Source organism: Aethina tumida, chromosome 6, assembly GCF_024364675.1.
Source record: "Aethina tumida isolate Nest 87 chromosome 6, icAetTumi1.1, whole genome shotgun sequence".
Taxonomy (NCBI): Eukaryota; Metazoa; Arthropoda; class Insecta; order Coleoptera; family Nitidulidae; genus Aethina; species Aethina tumida.
In genome coordinates, this window is record NC_065440.1 from 16,389,797 (window position 1) to 16,411,637 (window position 21,841).

Genomic DNA, 21,841 nt, shown 5'->3' on the forward strand with positions numbered 1-21,841 from the left:
GGTTCCCCTCTTTTTCTCCGCATATTGTTATTTAAAAGTATTAAACTTACCATATTCTTTAGACATTGGTCACTTATTGGGGTCTATAATAAATTGTACAACACATAAACACATTTCATTTTGGAGTCTGATTATTATTTTTACAAGTGTGTTAACAAAACATAAAAGTAAACCTCAGCATACATGAGATCAATAATATATTATATTACAAAAAAAAACACTTAACTCCTAGATACTTTTGTTCTACTTAGACTAAAAAAGTAACTGTTGCACGACACAGCATTGCAACAGATATAAATCAACATGGTAATTTAGTCGTTAACAAACTTGACTAGTAAATATATTTTTATTGCAAGGAATGTAAGCATAAGTGATTATCTTAAGTTGTATCACAAAATATCACTTTCAAACTTAAATATTAAATTTTTAAAACGATAACGATAATGATGATAGAAACAATAAACATATTAAAAGCAAACAACTTAAATGGCTCACTATTTTCAAGTGCACAGTCAGTCTTTCTTACTTATTTGGCGAATTGGAACATGTTCGGGGACGTGAACTGGAACATATTGATGTCGTCCAAATTCTGGTTGTCGTTCTCATTGAAATCCAATTTGAATCGTTTCGGTTTCTGCTCCGATTCGTCGTCGTTCTCGTCCACGAAGCTCATGTCGCACTCGTCGTCTACGTAGGACATTTCGTCCTCTTTTACTTTGAATATGTCCATTCGGGACGTCGGTTTGGTGCGGGGGATTGATTTTACTATTTTTTTTGGCCTGCACGTCAGGGACAGGAAGTGGTCCTGCAAGGAGCCCAATATTTCCTGAAATTATGTGTCGAATTTTTGGGCCAATTAATGGAAAACTTTATAATTAAACCGTAATCTAAGTTTAAAAAGTATTTTGCGTAATTGGGCACAGTTTGGGGCACAAAACTAAGAATATTTCTTATAACAAAGTACAAATACAAGGGCAATAGTTAATATTTGATAATATAAACAAATAAACTAAGTTACCTGGACATCTTCTGAGGATGGTGCATCATTTATGTCCATGAAGTCATTCTGAACTAAATTATCGAAAATGTCCTCCCCAATATCAGGCAAATTGGCATCATTTTCAAACCGTGCCACATGCACCATGTACCTGTTGTCAACGGGCACCTTCATCTTGTCTACCTTGTTCAAATCCACATTGATGTTGTCATTCACCTCATAAATGTTCTTGTCACTTCTGGTGGTGTAGATTATTGCCGGCCTCATGCTGCTGCTCTCAATGCTGGCAGGTTGTGGTATCCTTTGCCGTGGGGGCGTCTTGAAAATCCACTCAGACTTTTTAAGCTTATGAAATGAGAGGATGTTCATCTCCTCCTTCTGGCAATGTTTAACACTCGGTGTCATATTGTTAGTTTCTTTAGGACCGCCTATAATGAACAGCTTTATCTTCCGAGCCTCCTCTTGTATACTTTGCCCTAATATGTCTAACAACTGCTCAAACTGAGACCTGGTGGGGCCGGAGTTATCTAACTTCTGTTGTTCGTATCTGTCGTTGATCTCCTTGAAAATGCTCTGCGACTGAGACTGTGTTTGTTTTTCAACACTGTCAGCTGTTGACTCAGAAGTACAAGACTCTGAGATCACAGTCGAACAATTGGCAGGTGTATCAGTTGGCTGTCTATTCCATCCGTGACTGCGGCTCACGCCTCCGCTGTCATCGTCGCCCCTGCCCAGCAAACCCGCCAAGTCCTCGTCGATGATCTTCTGTCGCAACTGCCGATTATCCGAAAGTCCTACGACCACACAAAAACAACATGAGCCCACCAAAAACCAATTTGTACTCACGTTTCACCCTCCTGACCGTCCTGGACCTGATGCCCCTGTTGAGCAAACCCGTTCGGACCTGCGTTCCACGAAAGGCGGTTCTTTTGACGGTTAAATCGGCGCTAAAACGTTTACGTGCGGGTACGTGGGCAACGCGGTTTGAATTTCCCTCCGTTTTTAGGCGCCCGCCGGCCGCTTTGATGCCGGCCTGTCTGAGGGACTTGCGGTTTTTTGTCGGCGGCTGCATGACGGACGCGGTGCGCCGTTGCCGGGGCGTTTTTGCGTGTTCACGTCTACGGGGGGGCATGGTCGTGAGCGCGGCGGCCCGCCGTGATCTGTTTCGTGTGTGGCGCGTTACACGGACGGTCTGTTGGCAGCCATGTTGTAAATAAACCACCTGTTAATTTCTTTGAATTTTCGGAATTGGGAGCATATTTCCTAGAATTAACGTGCGTCTCGCTTAAAGAATACTTTGGGCTCACTTTGGCGCCTATTGAGCTCTTGTTTAGATCGTTTTCTTACTGAGAATTGGGAAACTTTTGAGCGGAAGTTGAGCCCTAAAGGGAAAGGTGGGAACTGATCTTTTGTTTTAATCGCAGTCATGCAACTTTAAAATAATACTTTCAAAAAATAATTAATAAAATTTTTAAATATTTATTAGATAAATCATCAGGATCTGATAGAACATGTCGAACAATAAAGAAAATATAAATAAAATTTATTTCTAAAAAATTTCTCTTAAAAAAATGCAGCCACACAAATTTAAATTTCAAAAATTATTTTTATCATAATTCAGTAAACATTTGATTCAGTCGCGTTTCAATTTGGATTGTACTATCCTAAGAAACATTCAATACATTAAATTCAGTATAATAATATTTTTTCAAAAATTATACAGCAGAGTAGATGCTGGGGGTTCCCCCATTTTCCCGCCTTTTTTTTAAACCACTGAATATTTAAATTATTAAAATCTCAGAATGTGCTGAAACAAACAATTGACGGACACATCTATTAAAAAGTGAACTGTGGTCTCAGAGTCTCTTACTCTGCTGAATCAACAAGTGACAATGCTAAAAAGGCAATACAGACAATTATTGAGTATTTTTAAGGAAATCAGCCAGATAAAGCTGTTCTTTATAGGCGGTCCTAAAGAAACCAACAAGATGACACCCAGTGTTAAACATTGCCAGAAGGAGGAAATGAACATCTTCTCGTTTCACAAGCTTAAAAAGTCTGAGTGGATTTTCAAGACGCCCCCACGACAAAGGATAACACAACCTGCTAGCATTGAGTGCAGCAGCATGAGGCCAGCAATAATCTACACCACCAGAAGTGACAAGAACATTTTTGAGGTGAACGACAACATCAATGTGGTTTTGAAAAAGGTGGACAGGATGAAGGTGCCCGTTGACAACAGGTACATGGTGCATGTGGCACGGTTTGAAAATGATGCCAATTTGCCTGATATTGGGGAGGACATTTTCGATAATTTAGTTCAGAATGACTTCATGGACATAAATGATGCACCATCCTCAGAAGATGTCCAGGTAACTTAGTTTATTTGTTTATATTATCAAATATTAACTATTGCCCTTGTATTTGTACTTTGTTATAAGAAATATTCTTAGTTTTGTGCCCCTAACTGTGCCCAATTAGGCAAAATACATTTTAAACTTGTATTACGGTTTAAATATAAAGTTTTCCATTAATTGTCCCAGAAATTCGCCACATAATTACAAAATAGTGAGCCATTTAAGTTGTTTGCCTTTAATATGTTTATTGTTTCTATGATCATTATCGTTATCTTTTTAAAAATTTAAAATTTAAGTTTGAAAGTGATAGTTTGTGATACAATTTAAAATAATCACTTATGCTTATGTTCTTTGCAACAAAAATATCTTTGTTTATACCAAATAGACGTTACTGTTGAGGTATTGAAATATCATCTTGGAGTTGCTGGAAATCATACATACCCTTATTATTGTGATCAAATCGCTACGTAACTTTTTCATCGTGGAAAACTTGAATAACATAAAAAAATTTAATTTTATTAAATGGCTTATTGATGAGATTGCTTGATTGATTGATAAGATAAGACCCTTATTGCACATTATTCTTTGAAGATTGTCATATAAGCTACGGGTGTTCACTCGATTAAATGCGAAGCTCAAAGCCTTTGTAAGTGCCATTTTATTTTTCTTGTTTTTTCTACAAAAATTTCAAATTATACGTCTTTAAAATGTAAAATTTTTAATTTTCTTACAAAATTTCCAGTCTCCAGCAACGTGTCAACAAAAAGATGTCGCAAGGGACCGACGACGCGACCAGCCCGACGGCCCACAAGTCGGCGAGGACGCAGTTCAAGCGCACCGACGACCCGTGCGCCAACCTGAGACGCTTCGTCGAACACGCCGGCCTCGGCCAGGTCGACGTCTCCTTCAAGAAGTTGACGAAGCAGTTTTTCTCCTGCAAAATACAGGTACCCAACGTCGTTCTCAAGCTTGTCGTGCCCACCTAATTCGTCGTCGCACAGGTCGGAACGTCCTCCTACCACTCCTATCCGAGCGAGTTCAGGTCGCAGGCGGAGGCCGCACGTTTCTGCGCCGACAAGGCCCTCGCCGACCTCATACCGAAACACTTGGGACAACGTTCCAGCCGAGTCGAGTCCAGCCACGAGGACCTGCTGGAACGGGTGAGGTCCATGGTGGAGGAACACCAGCACGGCGTATGGGCGTGGCAACTGGAGCTGGACTACTCCGACATGTACGGCGAAGTGTTGCCGAGCGATTGGCTCGAGGTCGTCGATGGTAGCCCGAGCATCCAGCTGGAGAAGTACGGCGACAAATACATACTCAGGCACTGCAAGCCAGGAGACAATCCACACGATTCCGATGGTGTAATTTCAAGTCAACTTACGAATGGTATGTGAAATATTATTTGTAGATAATCATTAAGTTATATGGAAATAATTTTAACCGGCACAGTAGAAGACGAGGCAACTTCTGGTGGTTCAAATAGTTCTGAAACACCAACAACAACTGGTGTTGGACCGAATGGTATGTGAAATATTATTTATAGATAATCATTAAGTAATATGGAAATAATTTTAACCTGCATAGTAGAAGACGAGGCAACTTCCGGCGGTTCAAATAGTTCTGAAACACCAAAGACAAGTGGTGTTGGACCGAATGGTATGTGAAATATTATTTATAGATAATCATTAAGTTATATGGAAATAATTTTAACCGACATAGTAGAAGACGAGGCAACTTCCGGTGGTTCAAATAGTTCTGAAACACCAAAGACAAGTGGTGTTGGACCGAATGGTATGTGAAATATTATTTATAGATAATCATTAAGTTATATGAAAATAATTTTAACCTGCATAGTAGAAGACGAGGCAATTTCCGGTGGTTCAAATAGTTCTGAAACACCAACAACAACTGGTGTTGGACCGAATGGTATGTGAAATATTATTTATAGATAATCATTAAGTTATATGGAAATAATTTTAACCGGTATAGAAGAAGGCGAGGCAACTTCCGGTGGTTCAAATAGTTCTGAAACACCAAAGACAAGTGGTGTTGGACCGAATGGTATGTGAAATATTATTTATAGATAATCATTAAGTTATACGGAAATAATTTTAACTTGCATAGTAGAAGACGAAGCAACTTCCGGTGGTTCAAATAGTTCTGAAACACCAAAGACAAGTGGTGTTGGACCGAATGGTATGTGAAATATTATTTATAGATAATCATTAAGTTATATGGAAATAATTTTAACCGGCATAGTAGAAGAAGAGACAACTTCCGGTGGTCAAATAGTTCTGAAACACCAACAATGATCGAATGACTAAATTACCTAATGACTAAGTTACCGACTTCCCGAATGGATATATTCAATTGTATAAATAAAATTTGAGTAAGTAAATAATAAACTATATTACGATTCATTATTTTTTATTAGATATTTACATAAAATCTAAAATTTAGAATTGTCTTACAACATATACCTAGTTGAAACACAACCATGGGAGATCATATCGTTTCTTAATAGTACCAAGTGTTTGTTTTAAATAAATTTCACCTGTAATATTATCTAATACACGCACTAGTCCGTACTTTATTCAATTCATTAATTAATTTAATATAAATCGGGGTATGTACAATTAAATTTAAATTGTTAACTTAGCATAAAACTCTAAAAATTGATAACAAATATTATAATTTATAACGTTTCATAAAAAATTGTATTATGTTAATAATTAACGATCCATTAATTGTTATAAATTATCAATCTAATTTAATAATTTGGCGTGGATGTACAAAAAAACAATCGGAAAAATTGATTGTAATTTAGTTAAGGCTAGAAGTTTTTACTATAGTGCATTATTCTAATCGATTAATTGACGTTAAATGGTACTAAATAATCTAACTGAGCAGTTGCGACAAAAATATACAATTGTGGGTATCCGTTGATGAATTGTCCAAAAATTCGAATTGGTTTTCGATGGTGTTACTGAAATATTCAGTTTATCAATTTGGGGGGAATTAATTAAATGGGAGTAAGTTTTTGGTGTTAATTAATCTTCAAGCGACTCAAGCAAGAAGTAAAGAGCAATATCAACAAAAGTTATTCGCTAAAGAATGGAAATAAACTTTGCTGAAGGGAATGGAAACTATGAATGGCCTTTCCACTCACCTTCAGACAAAGCAATGCAACTTAAGTGACACGAAAGGTGTTGTGACATGACTCAAATTGTTTGTGATGGAATTAAACAAAACTGAAACTCATTATCTGAAGATTATCTTGCATTTAATTAACACCACTAGAAGTAGCAATTTAATGCCCTGAAGTAACCTTCCATTGGTGTCGAGGAACCATCATTACTAATTCAATGGAACTTTGAAGATCACGAGACCCTCAGTAAATTTTTATTTTGGTTAATGCTAAGGTAAATTTTGCTGCAAGCTCCCGTTCTCTACCCTTGCCAAACTGGATGGAAATTCAGAAGACAAAGCAATAGTATTTAATTGACACAGCTGGTTGTATGAGATGAAACATCAATTAAATTTAAAGCAACCTTCCGTTGGTGTTAAGTTCAACAGTAGATTAATGGCAAGGTATATAAAGTTAAAAGCAACAGGTCTATGTCCTTTCTAAATGGAGTGGAAGATATGGAGACAAAGCAATGCAATTTAATTGACCTCCACAGGTTGAATGTGATGAAACACATCAATTAAATTGAAAGCAACCTTCCACTGCTCCATAGGTGGTTAAGATCATTAAGCCCATCGCAAGAACCTTTGGAACTTTGAAGTCTACGAGCAAATTCCCTCAGCAAAGTGTGGAAGTTTTGAAGACTTAAGGGTACCTTAAAGTTCTGAAGCTGCGTGTTGTAATTTAAAGGTTTAATTATATACAGTTAAAGTTCATCAAAGATTTATCGTTGTTGAATGTTGAAGTTCTAGATAAACATAAAGTGTAGCTTTGAGCGAGGAGTCCTCAAGTTCCGGGCACTTAACTGCATTTCGTAAAGGGCCTATATGACGGCCGACAAAAACGAATGTCAGAAGCAAGGCCAAAGGATTGCGTTTCCCCAACCCAGTAAGGAATCGCAAACCTCCACAATCGCTTCTAACTTCCGAGCCAAGATGTGCCGCCGGAAGTTGGAGAGGCTCTGGTTTGCTGGACGTGTCGGAAGCTGCGTTCGGAGAAGTTAAATTGGTAATTTAACCTATCTTAACTCGTACTAGCAGCTGACTGTCGGCAAACTTGGTGGTGGTGTTTGTTGGTGGGTCCCTCAAAGGGCAGAAGTTGAGGCAGTGACAATCAATCTTAAATACTGCTGAAACTTCCGGCTTTGAAGTTATTCCGAAGCTATTGGAGGATGGAGTCGACTACTGATTAGACCTTTGTGTAAACTGTGATCCATTGATTATTGTCATCACCTATAAAGTTCCAAATTAAGTTAATGGTGCCTTAAAGTTCTGAAGCTGCATGGCTAGACCTCATTAGAACTTTGTTCGTTGAAGTACTTTTGTACCACTTGCTTCCAATAAGGGCCTTTAAACAATCGCAATGTAATTTAGATTATTTACAATTAATCAACTTTCAAGTAACAGACTTATTACGTTTAATACGAACACAACTCCCACAACACATGGAAGTGTGCAAAAACCTTTTGGTCTTAAAGACCAAAAGGGTGGCGACATACTAGCGTAAATAGTCCGTGTTACCAAACTGGAAAAATCTAAAACAACCCTTCAAGATAAAAGTTCATCAAAGACCGTTCAATTTTTAGTCCAGCCAGATTTGTAGACTGTTGAAGCTCTTATGGAACGTAACGTGTAAGTTTGAGAGAGGATCCTCCAAGTCCCGGGCACTTGACTGCATTTCGTAAGGGGCCTATATGACGGCCGACAAAAACGGAAGTTCGAAGCGAGGCGTCTAAAGGGCTCCGATCCCCCCAAATTAAATAACCGAAAATCGCAGCCCTTTGCAATCGGTCGGAACTTCCGAGTCAAGATGTGCCGCCGGAATTTGGAGCGGCTCTTGTTTGCCCGACGTGTCGGAAGCCGCGTCCGGAGAGGAAGTTAAGTTAGTTAACTTGTGCCAACTCGTACTAGCGGCTGGGTGTCGGCAAACGTGATGGTGGTGGTGGTGTTTGTTGGTAGGTCCTTCGAACGGGAGGAGTTGGGAGCAGTGTAACATCGGAAGAGCAATAACCTTTCACTGGGCATTTTTTGTGCCCACGTTTGGATTATACAATCTTAACTACTGCTGAAACTCCCGACGTTGAAGTTATTCCGAAGCTATTGGGAGATGGAGCCGAAGGCAGATGGTTGAAGCTGGTAAAAAATTGAAGTACCGAACACTTGGCAAGAGTCGGAAGTCGGGAACGACGGACAAGAATCACGCTTCTCAATGTAATATCAAACGAAGCTCCGGTATACATGAAGCTACTACCGACTATTCATCCGATATCACCTGAGCCCTTAACTCGAGAACCGTGATCCTCTGCAATCGCCCCAAACCGATTCAAGACGTGCCTCGGTACTCGCATCTGACACTTGGTTTGCCCGCCTGAAGCTGCGAATTAAACATGGGGCAGCTAACATATAATTCGCAGAAAAGTTGCAGGCTTATCCTTGTGTGCTGATGAAGCTGTTGAGGGGTCTTAAGTTCCATACACCTGACAAGAGTCGGATGGCGGAGGCGACCAAACAAGGGCATTCCAAAGGTCTAGGTCAGGACGCGGTTAGAATTGACCGCTTACGTACAAATTGTTCGTACGTCTTTCACTTCAAGTGCGAACACAGGAAGCTAGGTACTACTTTCCGACCATTCGCCACTGATCTATTTGAGCCCTCCTCCGAAAAACCACCATGCTTTCTAATCGCCCTAAACCAACCAACTCGGGACGTGCCATGGAACCTTCGACTAGTACCTGGTTTATCCGCCAAAGCTGCGAAAACACATGTTAAACGAAAATCAAAAAGGAACAAGCGCCTATTGCGTGAAGCGCCGGAAAACCTGGTGGTGGTACCTCAAACAGCTGCGCATCTGCACCGCCCATCTTTGGATTATACAATCTTAACCGCTGCAAAAACTTCCAGTTTTAAGCTATTGGAAGATGCAATCAAAATATTGAACGGTCTTTGCATAAACATTGATCCAAAACATAAAGCCTAAAAGATTGTTAAGAAAGGTACTCCACATTGATGAAGCTTTTAAGTTGTTATAAAGCAATGAATGGTTCGTTGCAAGAGTGAGTTCCAATACTAACATTACCTACAGGAACATCCTGCAAGTTTTTAACACTCCAGAAGAATCTTTTCTATTTGATTATTTGAGTCATGCTTTTTTTAACTAATATAGATGGAAATAGAGTGGGTACCAATTCTAATAGCACTTACAGGTGTTACAAGATCCTGCAAGTTGTTCACATGAATATACGTTCCATGTTCTATTAGGAAGAACCTTTGATATTTAACGGTACTACCAAGAAAGAGTTAAAGGGGAGTTAGAGAAGCTTCTAAGTAATTGTAATAATACAAAAGGAAAGAGATTAATGTGATTCATATTACACTTATTCATAAATGGTACTTTCAAAGTGATGTAGTACTCTTTATGACCAAATATAATGTTTTGGTTTTACTTACAGTTCTCACAATTGTTTCTATGATATTAAAAGATTTGAATTAATGTTATGTATAGAAATAGAGAATTAAACGGTACTATCTAAATAATAATGAAAGTGAATTTTTTTTAGATTTTCTTTCTTTTCTTAAAATTATTTGGCATATTCACAGATTAACTGTAGAACTGACATCAAGTCTTCTTGTTTTGGTTAAAATGTCTGCCCAATTCGATTTTGAAGCTCAATTCATCAACAAATATACTTTTTAAAACTGTCAATTGAGGTGTTGATGAATTCATAACTGTACAATCAGCTTTTGCATTTGGAAAACAAGTAAGCATTTACACAACAATAAAATGTAACCGCACAAAGAAACGCCGAAGCAAAAACAGCAATCAGCATTTTTTGGTACGACCGCATTTCGTTAAAACTGTAAACAAACACTTAGTATAAAAACAGGGACAGAGAGGCGAGTGTTGATCGCCGAAAGATACTCGTCCCGGCCTCCGATACGGCGACCCGAACTGGTACCACTCGGTGAAGTACCGGAGTGTTCAATTCAATACGGTCTATGCACTAACAAAGAGTCTGATCTGGGGTCATGAAGACAACATTCATCACGTTCACGGCTCACGGCCGTTGATTTTATGTGTTTTTTTGTTGGGGGGTGGGTGCCCGCCCCCCCCTCGACTTCGGTCGGTCCGCCCCCGCGCGGGGGGCCGTCGTTCGGACCATAGCTGGAGGCGTTTGATCAGCTATCCGGGCTACAGACTGTGCGGGTTGGCCGTGCGTCCCGCAGCGGCGGCCGTCCTCGGAACGGTCCCGGTCTGGCATTAATTGGACACCGCTAATCACCAGTTTACAAGTACTCGACGATGTCGCACTTGATCGAGATGTTCGGACACGATCGGCCGAACGAGTAGTCGATGTTGTGCTGGCTCTTGTTCCTTTCGGTCAGCAGCTTCTGGAATATGGGCAGGATCTCGCGGTCCAGCAGTTCGCTCTCGGAGGTGGCGTTGTACATCGACTTGTCCCGTTTGGGCGGTGCGCTGGTGGTCTTCAGCGCCGCCACGTTCGGCGTGCTCTGGAAGTAGCCCAGCTTGTTGCACTGTTGGTTGCATATGTTGGTGGCGGGCATCTCCTTCTTGGCCACCGGGGATTTTTCTCGTTTCTCCTTCTGGGACGAGTGGCGGTTCCTCTCCGACACCGATCTGTGTATGTGGCCATCGTCTGCAAGGAAATAACTGTCAAAACCTGCTGTCCATGTTTTAAACTTAACTTAGATAGTTGTTGGCTTCTGATTCAGATGGTTATAAAGTTTATCCAGTCTTTTTTACTATTTCTAATGGTTGCCTAAAGTTCTATACGTGATTTTTTAAAGATTTGCCTTCATTTCATAGATTGTAAACTTTACAACTTGCCCATGCATAAATCTAGAAAGGGGTAAAAGAAGGTCATCATTGCTCTGGATAACAACTATTTGAACATGACAAGTTTCTAAATGGTATATGCCTCAATTAAACAGCATATACATGTTGTCTAATAGTTGGTGTCTCATGCAGGAAAAGGACACAAGAACAGAAGTAGTAAACTTTTTTAAAGCAGCTTCTCAGATAACAACATTTAATTTAGTGACAACTTGTGTAAGAGTGTAAGATAACGTGATAAAATTCCTGTACAATTATTATGCCACTAAACCAACATGGACATAAACAATATTTGAACATTTTAAACGAGAAACCACCTTATTGAACAAACACAACAAAGATTACCCACTGAATTGTCTTAAGTGTAGCTTTTTTCAATATTTATACCCGGATTATTAGTTCATATTAAGGTTTCCCTGCTGTGTGACGTCACTGAAATCAAGATATAAAAAGGCGTTAGTGCCACAAACTTGACCCCACTTCAGTAACGCATCACACCCGAGAGAGAACTTGGAGGGGGCGATGAAGCTTTTTCGTTCAGGAAAGAGGTTCATGCCTGATTGTTTTATTTACAACAGCTTTTATCTTTATCGCCTTTCACTATTCAGTCGTCACTCACCTTCTTCCTGCGATATGCTAACTCTATTGCTCTTCTGGTGGCTCTTGGGACATCGGTGCTGGCTTCCGGTGTCCCACAGTTCACTTTTGGCCACTACGTGCGTGCCACACTCCGGCTTTTTCTTGGGCGTCGTCCTGTTGCTGGTTATGCTCACCCGCCTGTGGCAGCTGTCGTCTTCCACGTCGTTCTTGACGCTCATCCTCCTCTTGTCGGCACTTATGGGCTCCGCCTCCGTCACTCTGCTGGCCCTCCTCTCGTGTATCGGAGTCTTTTTACGTTCCTTCTCTTCTGGTGGTGGTTTTTTGGGTGTTGGAGGCTCCTCTTTCTTCGGTTCCTTCTCTTCCTTGTCCTGGTTGATGATTTCTTTGACGCTGTTGCAGTTCGAGTCCAGGTTTATGTTGTTCTGTTGAGTGACAGTACCGTTCACCTGTTTCTTTGCTGCCTCGGCGTTCTCTGGCTTCGCCGTGTTCTTCGGGGACTCGTTTGGAGGAGGCTTCTTTTTCCTTCAACAACAAATTTTACCAATGATGGATTTTAGGTTATTAACAGCTTACTTTTGGCTGTCACTGTGGTGCAACGAATGGAAATCTTGGGAGCTAAGGCTGCACAAGGATGTGATGTCACTAGTTTCAGTGGCACTTGGAGCTTCACGCCTCAATAGTGGTACCGATAACCTGTTGGTGTCGCTCATTGAGTCAGTACGTGAGTCCAGTATGTCCCTGGCTTCGCTGCCCAACCTCCGAATCAACATCTAAAAACACCAAAAAACAACTAGTTAATATTGGTCTTAGTTTGGTGATTGGCTCCCGGATACATAATATAACACCAAAAGCAAATAACTTAAGTCATCCACGTGGTCGCCTCCAAACTAAACAAAAGAATCCGCATTGCGTGCCTTCAAGTACCTGCAGTTCCGACTCCTTATCTAACAGCGTCTTCCGGTACTTGGAATTCAGCATTTTGACATCCTTCAGTTTGGTTTCTAGCTCGGACACGCTCGAATCCCGCCTGGTCTTTGACATAGGCCTTAGAGTTGCTCTAATTCTTTTGTCAATAGATCCACCGGGATTTCTACGCAGTTCCAGCATCTTCGGCACGAACACTAGCCACAGTGTTGCCGTGGTGCAGAACAAGACGAAGACGCCTGAAAAATATCAACGAGAACATTATTGAAGACCTTAAACGAGATTGAGCCAGTGTGGGTGTTGTTGTGAGGCACAACTCACCGATGATGAGGAACATTGCGTCCTGGTGGTCGACGAGGACCAAAGCAACGGCTGCGCCACAAATACACATGATGGCGACGTTGTAAACTGACAGCCCAACGTGTCTGCTGTCGTTCAAGGCTGGAATCGAAACGTGGCGTGTTTCCCAGGCCAAAAAGGCTCCGAAAATCTAAAATTCTTTCAGTAAGTACCACAACTTGGTAGCACAATGTTAGGTTTACCATGAGCAACCCTTTGTAGGCGTAGATGGAGCCAACGAAGATAGTCATCCGTTCTGAAGCACAGTACTCATTCTCGGGGATGATAATGATGTCATCGTTGTTTGGATGCATCTGAAAATCCGCAGACTTTGACTAAAAACTAGAAACGTTCGAACACATCGTCTTACATATGGTTCCATCTGTTTTGTCTCCCTGTAGAACGGGTCGGCCACCTGCCAGGTGGTCATGATCACCAAATCTATAAAGAGCAACACTCCGACCACCATAAACAGTTGGTAATCTTTGATCACCTTCTTGTTCAGCTTCACGTCCGTAAATATTGAGTGGACACGCCAGGTTTTGCTGAACATAGCCCCAAAGGCTAAGGAGAAGCCCGCCATTAAGGTCCAAGCTCTTGCCGTGCAAATGTACGGAAAAGCCTCTGCAAAATAACGTTTAACTATCTAGTTTTGGGACTTGGAGATGGTGGTGGTACCTATGCTGGATAATCCTGAGTCAAGGCCAAGGAAAACTATGCTGGTGTAGGTCAACATACATCCAATGATGATGAGGTTATTGAGTTGAGGACTGGACATTTTAATGTACCGTTGGTTCCGGTACTTAATATTGAAGCCTAAGAAGACCGACGCCATGATGATCCCACAACAAGCCAAAGACGCCAAAATGGCGTACACAGTTTTGTTCACCCTCGTGTGTTCGATTATACGAAGCGTCCTGTCTTTGGGTGGGTGCCTACAACACCAGCAATCAAACGTTGCCCCCCCAGGCCTCCGGTACTTACTTTCCAATCCACTTAAGTGGCGCCCCCAAGGTTAAGTCTAGGTGTTGGGTGGCGGCACTGTACTCCCCAACTTTGATCTCAATCCCCGACTGGAACTGCTTCAGCAAAATGCTCGCCTTACGCTCGTTATCGTAGAACCGTACCGGTCCGGTGACACCTTCGAAGCTGGTGTTGTGCAGGGCGTCCAAGAAGAGACGCTCCCACAACGGGTCGCGGTACCTGAAGTCGTTCACGGTCTGATTCCGTCTGAAGTACTTGATCTTGTGGGCGACGTTCTGGATGGCCAGGGCAACCGCCCATATTCCGTCGTAGGTGTAGCCGTGGAAACGGGAGTACTCGATGCCTCGGCGTGAGTCGTACTCCTGCGCGTACTCGTCGGCAGTCTGGGCAATTTGCGGCTTTAATGGTGGTGCGTGGGTGTCTTTGTGGTGGTACTTACGATTCCGGATATAGTAATTTCACCGCTCGTGGACAGAGGTAGTAAGTCGGTTAGTATAGTTTGCTCCAGTGCAGTTTCCAGTTCTTCAAGCGTACAATTGAAGTCGACGTCGAACTTCTTCCACCAGTCGGTCGTGTAGGTACCCATCACGATCCACTGGTACTTCTTGCCATACATCTCTAGCTTGTAGGCCTCGCAGAAGATCTCCCTGGCCCATTTCTCATTGAAGTTACCTAAAATCACCCTCGTGTCTTTCTCCTTTAGCTTCGTCAACGCTGCGGTTACTTCGTTGGTGAAACTTTGGGTCTCCACCACTTCGTACTCCAAGGTGTCGAACTCGGCCACCAGTCTGGAAAACAAACTTGTGCAACAACTTAAAGGGTTGATGAAGGAACTCGGGTTACCTGTTGTGGGCTAAGGAATATCTAGGCTCGTTCTGGTAAATGGTACCGACCCTGGTCCAATTGAACTTCTTCAGTAACGACAGACGTGGCGGATTGAAGGCGTTCTCCGACGGTACTATGCGAAAAAAATTCGGGAAGTTTTCTTTGGTGAACATCGGGTGGGTGTCCGCGTACGACAACTAAAATACCCTCGTATTAAACGACTGAAACTACCAATTTAGTTTAGCTTACTTGCGTGAGATGCCAGTGCTTTGAAGCTTTAGCTATTGGGTCGGTTACGTGGGTACAAGCAGCACCGAATAACATTAGTTTGTGGGGCCCGCTGTGCATCATGTCGAAGAACGCTTTTACTCCGACAGCAGCATTGCACTAACAGAACGAATTCAATTAATGGTCAATTTGAATTTGGCGCCGGAAGTGACGTCGATTATTAGTAAACAAACAACACAAAATGGCCGCCGGGACGTGTAAAACGTGACAAAAGAATGGGGAGACGTTGCACAGATTTTTTCGAACGCAGAAATCCGCCGCAACTGTCTTCCCGATCTCCGGTAACGCAGTTTTAATGACCAGGCCATTAATTACTGTTTTATAGCGTGGGCTTAGCCGTTTTAATTAACTCGGCTTACTTGGAAATGATTTATTTCAAGTAGGGTTGGGGTTTTGGACTTACCATTGTGTCGTTCCACCACATATGCAGTCTATAGTTTCTCAAAATAGCTGAATGTTCGTTTACGTGATCTAAGGCTAATTTAACACTAGGCATTACTCCACGTCCTGGAAAATAATCAAAAAATTACAGATCTACAACAACTTGATTTTTGGTAAAATCTCTGTTAATATTGATTTTATGATACGCTCATATCAATCAAAATATTTTTTAATATTCTATTTAATTATGCCAAAATCTACATGATGTTCCATTGAAAATAACAAAATTATTTGATGTTTTGGGCTGTACAGAATTATATGTAAATGATGAATACCCTATATTAACAATGGCTACTTATAGAAGGGTTTTTGGTTAACGTGTGAATCAAAAATTTGCTTTCCAGCATCAAGATATTTTAGTTAGATCATTAATCTTATTCTTAATTTTTGGAAAAAAAACTATTAAAAATTAGTAAATAAATTGAATATGTTTGGTGAATTACTCTGTAGAGGACAGCACTTTACCTAGCATATTTTAGACAACCACCACACACGTTTGTAATACTGGTTGCCTATTAAAGTTTAATACATAAAAGAATATTAAAATGAATAAGAATTATGTAAAATAAAACGTTTTAAAGGTTACGGAGAAAAATAAATAATGAAAAATCAATGATGACTCTAAATTTAGTTGACATCAATGAATAAATAACAAAGTGAAATCCTTGTGCCACTATTTGGAACATGAATGGTTTAAGAGTCTAATTATATGAAAATATCTATGAGTAAATATTTTAAAAGTTAAATATATAACAGAACACTAAATTTATTATAGATTTGGATCGATTGAATAACCAATATGATTAATGATATTTATTTTGTCCAACTCAGTCAATTTTAGTTTTTATTTATTATTTATAATCATTATTTTTAATTTTTTAAAAGTTACATTTAAAGTTTACTTTAATCTCCTAAATAAATATGATTTTCAGTAATTTATTTTATTTATTAATAACTGTTAAAAGTAATTTTAGAAATAATGTATCAATTTGTGACTATTTTTAACCTTTGAATAAAGAATTCGACAGGACACGATATTGTTATTGATTCGTATCACTTGATTCACAAATCTGACAGATGATGTCTATTTTATTTCATTTAATTTTGGCTCCTCTTTTTTATTTATATTTAATTTTTAATAAAAAAATTAATTTAAAATAAATATAAATAAAAAATAAATAAAATAAAAAAGTTAAATTAATCAGAATTTAATAAATTTTTACTTAATTATTTTAATAAAATGTAGGATTTAAAACACAGTAAACAATTTCAACTGAAATCAACATGAAATTCTATATTTAACCCTTATTTATTATTCTGAACACTGAAACGAACCAATTAAACTAAACGATGCAGTTTTGCGTGTCAAATGAAGGTTTATTTTTTGTCATTTTCAAACGGTATATAAAATATTAATAAACAGTTATTTACGCAGTTTCATGGATAAATTTTTATATTTATTTTAGAATTTATGGGGGATAAATTAACTTAACACAAATAAACCTTTTATTTATTTTATTTTTTGGTTTAAAATGAATCAATATTGACTCTAAATTTAGCTTACATTCGTTAACAATTGTTATTATTGCTAATTGGGTGTTGAAAGTAAACATGTTTGTACAACAACTGTAAATCCAATAATATAAAATATGTGAATTATCCATTTATATAATTTATGAAGCCCTGAATAATTTAATACATCACAGAACACACAATTACTATTGATTCGAATCACCTGAATGACAGATGATACATATTTCATGTGATTTAATTAATTTCAACCCTCATTATTCGACATTAATTAATTAAAATAAAATCTGGTCCAAAAAAATTACTTTAATTAAACTAAACTAGAATTAAATTTCCTCTAAAAATAAATTAACCTGTCAGAAACTTTATAATCATGTGTGTCAAGGTTTATAAACTAATTGCGGTAGTTGCAAGTTTACTGTAACCTGTAATGAAATATTATAGAGCAAAATTCTAACTGAAAACAACATGAAATTCTATATTTAACCCCAATCCATTATCCTCGACATTGAAAAGGACTAATTTAACTAACGATGAGTTTTCGCCTCTGTAATCAAAGTGCTATTTGTTGTTTTTTGCTTACTTTATTATATTTAATCTTCCTTTTTCTATTTTTGACTTAACACTAAAGGCCTTCAGTTCTATTATTAATATTAATTATATTAAACCTGATACTTATACTTTTGGGCTTGTTCTAACTTGGTATGGAGGCTCATTTGCCCCTCAATAAATGAGTGCAACTTCCTTAGAACATGAGGGAGATGAAACTCTTCAAAACCTTGAATAAAACTTTAAATTTTTAACCTTCATCAATAAAATGTTGACCATCTAATGCCAGTTGATTTTTTGGGTGGATTTTTTGTACAAGTACTCAATTTAATTGAACAATTTGTCCATTACAGTCTTTAATTTTGATTTAACTTTTAGAAATAATCTCTCTTATTAACAAAATTTACCCTGATAAGTATTTTTGGATTATTTTTAACTTAGTACACTAGAATTTTGTGGCAGGTGGCTCATTTGACGCTCAATAAATGAGTGTGAATTCCTTAGAAAGTGAGGGAGATGAAACTCTTCAAAATCTTGAATAAAACTCTTTAAATTTTAAACCTTCATCATTAAAATGGCTCATTAGCTCCTCAATAGATGAGTGTGACCTCCTTAGAACGTGAGGGAGATGACACTCTTCAAAACCTTGAATAAAACTCTTTAAATTTTAAGCTTCATCAATAAAATATTGACGTGAAATATAATGAAAGTTCTATATTGAGGCTTCAAAGTATTCATAAATATTTTTATGCTATTTTCGCCCTAGTACATTAGAATTTTATGACAGGAGCCCCAATCTCGGTTCAATAGATGAATATAGGCTCCTTAAAATACGAGGGTAATAAAATCCTCCAAAACCTTGAATAAAACCCTTTAAATTTTTAACCTTCATCGATGAAACTTTAACCAGAAACGCCATGGAAGTTCTATATTTAGATTCCCAGGTATTGAAAAAAGGTGTTTCAAAAAACCTTCTGGAAAGATTTTTTATTCATAAACTTTAACCTGATAAATATTTTTGGATTATGTCTAATTTTAAGTTTGGAGGGTCATTCCTCTTCAATAAATGGATATGACCTCCTTAGAAGACAAGTCCAGCAAAATCTGGTGTACAATTTTTAAGCTTCATCAATGAAACCTTGACCGGAAACACCATGGTAAGCTCATTCTGCACCTCATGGTGGTATGACTTAGAGTTGGAAGAGGATACGGTACCTGTGTCGGAGTTTTCGACGCCCCGGCCGAACGGGAAGAACCCCGCGATGTAGACGTCGTGCCTCCTGTTGTCCGTGTTGGGCTTCTGCGGCACGCAACATCTTAATACAGTCAACAGCAGCAACAGCGGCACCGCCGTGCCGAAGTGCCCCATCTTCGGCATCGCACCACTATCCGGACATCCCGTGCAGCGAAACAGACCGTATTACCGCCCCGTGTGGCGACCCGCCGTTACCCATCGTCCGTGCCCGCCGTACACCACCCCCGCGTACCTACCACCAGCTTAACCGACGATTCGGACGCATAATTCACGTATCGCTGGCGAATACGTCATTTTTACACACGACTATTGCGAGCATCGCACACGTTTTCAAGTCAGCTATATTGATTTTCGGGCACTCGGTGTGGAGGGTTGGAGGGCACGGCGCACGCGTCGCTCCCCCATTTTTATTTAATAATCCGCCGTCCCGTTTTATTTTTGTTTACCCCGCTTCGCCTTTTTCCGAACGGGACCTCGACACGCTTAATTGGGGGGATAATTGCGGGGTTAAGTGGAGACAAGTTGTTTCTTTGATGGCGGGGGGTTGGTTTTTTACTAATTGTCACCCCGCGAGATGCTAGGAGGAAATCTCGACTGACTCATAAACCTCGTGCCCCAATAAAATTTTTATTACATCAATAAACCAATGTGAACAAGGCCACAAATATCTACCAATAAGTTTATTTATTAATAAGAGTGTCAATTGCATAATAAAGCCTGTATTGGGGGTGTTGGGAGGCAAGATCCCCCAAGCACACAATAGGTGTTTACGTCCCGCAAATAACAGGGTGCAACTGGAGTTGAAGGAGATGGATACGTCAATAAGGGAGATAGTCAGTAATTTTGACAACCCCTGTCACCGCAGTTCTCTAAAAACAACGTCGTAATCCATCATAGCTTAATTTACAGCTTTATAATTGTATTTTTTGTTATTTTTTCAACGTAAAGTTGTCATTTTTGTTTCTTTTTGAATTTCCCGCCTAATTGTCTAGAGATAGTGACGTCAATTCTTAGTAAATAAGTTTATATACTTGATAAATATACAACATTCTAATAAATTTGAATAAATTACAGACTTTTATAGACAAATATGTTATATGATTATATAAACACTTTTTCATTTTTTTTATTGACTGAGCTGTACAAAACCTTGTCATATAATAAAATCCATCAATAAACTGACCCAAACAAAACAAGACAATAAAACAATTAATTCATTGGTTAATAAGTAACAATTGTATCGTCGTGGTTGTGGTGGTGGTGGTGGTTGTACATGTGGGGTGAGTGTTGAAGGCAAGAGTCCCTAGGAACGCAGTAGCCGGTGTTTACGTCCCGCAAATAACCGGGCAGACACGTGCAGCCGGGGATGCAGGGAAAGATGCATCGATTGGGGAACCTGTTCTGACAGTAACCCGGACAACCGGGACAAATCCTGAACACCTCCCTGTCGTCGCAGTCCCCTAAAAGCAACGCCGCAATTCATTATAATGTTATTTACTTGTTTGTCCTTCTATTAATAATTAATAATGCAGTTTTTTACTGTTGCTGTTCATATTTGATTTTGAATTTGGTGCCAGAAGTAATTTATCACCTAAAAACGAATAATAAAAAGTTTCTCTGATTAATAATTAATAATTATAAAATTCCAAAAATCTTCTGGTATATTCTTATAGATTATTATAATTATTATTATTATTAATATTATTTTTAATAGTCGGATTAATAAAACATTAATAAAAATCACCCTTTAACTTCATTATTTAATATAAATTGACAAAATGGATTATGTGAATTATTCTTCGTTTGAATTTGGCGCCAGTAATTCGGCAACAGTGACGTCAGTTTTTAGTATACAATTTTTAATATTTTATTATAATTTATCATTTATCATAATTAATAATTTACATTAATTATAATTTTATGACATTAATTAACAACTATTTTACTTACAATTACTGATTGATAGTCTGATTAATAAAACATGAATTACAATTTTAAACCACATTTTTAACTTCACTATTGAGTATAAACTGACAAAATGAATTGAAAAGTGTAATACCATCATGGATTATTTAAATTGTTGCATTTTTATGGTTTTAGTAATGTTTTACTTTACATAAATAAGTACATAGATATACGGGATAATTATAGTTATACAATAATTTGTAAATAAAGTTTAATTGTGTCACTTTCTCTATTTTTTTTAACTGATTATTCTTCTCTGTCTAAATAAAAACTATTATTTATATATTACAACTAATCCAGTATAAATTTATAAAGAAATTATTGTGTTTTTTGCTTAATTAAACGTTTCCAGTCAATTTTAGCAGAAATTGTTTAATTATTATGTGGTTTAATTTAGTTTATTCTTTTTGTATACAACATTTAGAAAAAATAATAATAATATTGTAATTTATTTACAATATTTATACTCATTTTAATAAATTTAATATTTATTTAATAAAATTTATTAATTAATTCTTATTTTTTATTAATTATTTATTTTATTATAAAGTAGATTTATTTGTTGCAATTCAGTACATAGAATAAAAAAACTCTGAATATTGTAATTTATTTTATAAATATATTTTTATTTTAATAAAATTAATATTTATTTAATAAAATTTATTAATTAATTCTAACTTTTTTATTAATTGTTTATTTTAATATAAAATAAATTTATTTGTTGTAATACAGTACAGACACAATAA

The 21,841-nt window shown here is 38.2% G+C and overlaps 4 protein-coding genes across 6 annotated transcripts; 1 reads left to right on the top strand and 3 right to left on the bottom strand.

Annotated features, from left to right (window-relative positions):
• Window positions 1–113: 113 nt before the first annotated feature.
• LOC109603160 (uncharacterized) lies at window positions 114–2,313 on the bottom strand. 2 transcript variants are annotated; one of them, XM_020019625.2, is made up of 3 exons: window positions 1,844–2,313; window positions 1,019–1,791; window positions 114–805 (listed from the first exon to the last, which is right to left on the bottom strand). In XM_020019625.2, exons 1-3 carry the CDS (start codon window positions 2,127–2,129, stop codon window positions 527–529), a joined length of 1,338 nt encoding a protein of 445 aa, XP_019875184.2. In that variant the 5' UTR covers window positions 2,130–2,313; the 3' UTR covers window positions 114–526. The 2 variants fall into 2 exon arrangements, with proteins under 2 accessions (XP_019875184.2, XP_019875183.2); XM_020019624.2 differs by having other exon boundaries at window positions 114–826; window positions 1,844–2,306.
• A 1,545-nt stretch (window positions 2,314–3,858) lies between these two features.
• Window positions 3,859–5,697, top strand: LOC109607637 (dentin sialophosphoprotein-like). Its single transcript, XM_049968591.1, has 10 exons — window positions 3,859–4,000; window positions 4,097–4,301; window positions 4,356–4,743; window positions 4,807–4,878; window positions 4,942–5,013; window positions 5,077–5,148; window positions 5,212–5,283; window positions 5,347–5,418; window positions 5,482–5,553; window positions 5,617–5,697. Exons 1-10 carry the CDS (start codon window positions 3,981–3,983, stop codon window positions 5,667–5,669), a joined length of 1,098 nt encoding a protein of 365 aa, XP_049824548.1. The 5' UTR covers window positions 3,859–3,980; the 3' UTR covers window positions 5,670–5,697.
• Window positions 5,698–5,767: 70 nt separating this feature from the next.
• On the bottom strand, window positions 5,768–19,396 carry LOC109603155 (gamma-aminobutyric acid type B receptor subunit 2). Of its 2 annotated transcripts, none has more exons than XM_020019618.2 (14): window positions 19,091–19,396; window positions 15,759–15,862; window positions 15,317–15,454; window positions 15,086–15,264; window positions 14,682–15,030; window positions 14,243–14,625; window positions 13,937–14,193; window positions 13,629–13,882; window positions 13,462–13,572; window positions 13,241–13,409; window positions 12,920–13,158; window positions 12,569–12,765; window positions 12,015–12,517; window positions 5,768–11,198 (listed from the first exon to the last, which is right to left on the bottom strand). In XM_020019618.2, exons 1-14 carry the CDS (start codon window positions 19,251–19,253, stop codon window positions 10,828–10,830), a joined length of 3,417 nt encoding a protein of 1,138 aa, XP_019875177.2. In that variant the 5' UTR covers window positions 19,254–19,396; the 3' UTR covers window positions 5,768–10,827. The 2 variants fall into 2 exon arrangements, with proteins under 2 accessions (XP_019875177.2, XP_049824547.1); XM_049968590.1 differs by having other exon boundaries at window positions 13,462–13,587.
• Window positions 19,397–20,235: 839 nt separating this feature from the next.
• Window positions 20,236–21,190, bottom strand: LOC126265852 (chymotrypsin-elastase inhibitor ixodidin-like). The gene is made up of 2 exons (XM_049968737.1): window positions 21,081–21,190; window positions 20,236–20,590 (listed from the first exon to the last, which is right to left on the bottom strand). Exons 1-2 carry the CDS (start codon window positions 21,133–21,135, stop codon window positions 20,352–20,354), a joined length of 294 nt encoding a protein of 97 aa, XP_049824694.1. The 5' UTR covers window positions 21,136–21,190; the 3' UTR covers window positions 20,236–20,351.
• Window positions 21,191–21,841: the final 651 nt, after the last annotated feature.

Coding starts and splice junctions, on each gene's coding strand:
- LOC126265852 (XM_049968737.1), bottom strand. CDS start 21,135: ATGTGGTTTAAAATTGTAATTCATGTTTTATTAATCAGACTATCAATC. Junction 20,591..21,080: donor CAGACTATCAATCAGTAATT/GTAAGTAAAATA, acceptor CGTTGCTTTTAG/GGGACTGCGACGACAGGGAG.
- LOC109603160 (XM_020019624.2), bottom strand. CDS start 2,129: ATGCCCCCCCGTAGACGTGAACACGCAAAAACGCCCCGGCAACGGCGC. Junction 1,792..1,843: donor GACGGTCAGGAGGGTGAAAC/GTGAGTACAAAT, acceptor GTGTGGTCGTAG/GACTTTCGGATAATCGGCAG. Junction 827..1,018: donor CATCCTCAGAAGATGTCCAG/GTAACTTAGTTT, acceptor ACATAATTTCAG/GAAATATTGGGCTCCTTGCA.
- LOC109603155 (XM_049968590.1), bottom strand. CDS start 19,253: ATGCCGAAGATGGGGCACTTCGGCACGGCGGTGCCGCTGTTGCTGCTG. Junction 14,626..14,681: donor AAATTACTATATCCGGAATC/GTAAGTACCACC, acceptor CAAATTGCCCAG/ACTGCCGACGAGTACGCGCA. Junction 13,159..13,240: donor CGCAATGTTCCTCATCATCG/GTGAGTTGTGCC, acceptor GATATTTTTCAG/GCGTCTTCGTCTTGTTCTGC.
- LOC109607637 (XM_049968591.1), top strand. CDS start 3,981: ATGCGAAGCTCAAAGCCTTT. Junction 5,014..5,076: donor AAGTGGTGTTGGACCGAATG/GTATGTGAAATA, acceptor TAACCGACATAG/TAGAAGACGAGGCAACTTCC. Junction 5,149..5,211: donor AAGTGGTGTTGGACCGAATG/GTATGTGAAATA, acceptor TAACCTGCATAG/TAGAAGACGAGGCAATTTCC.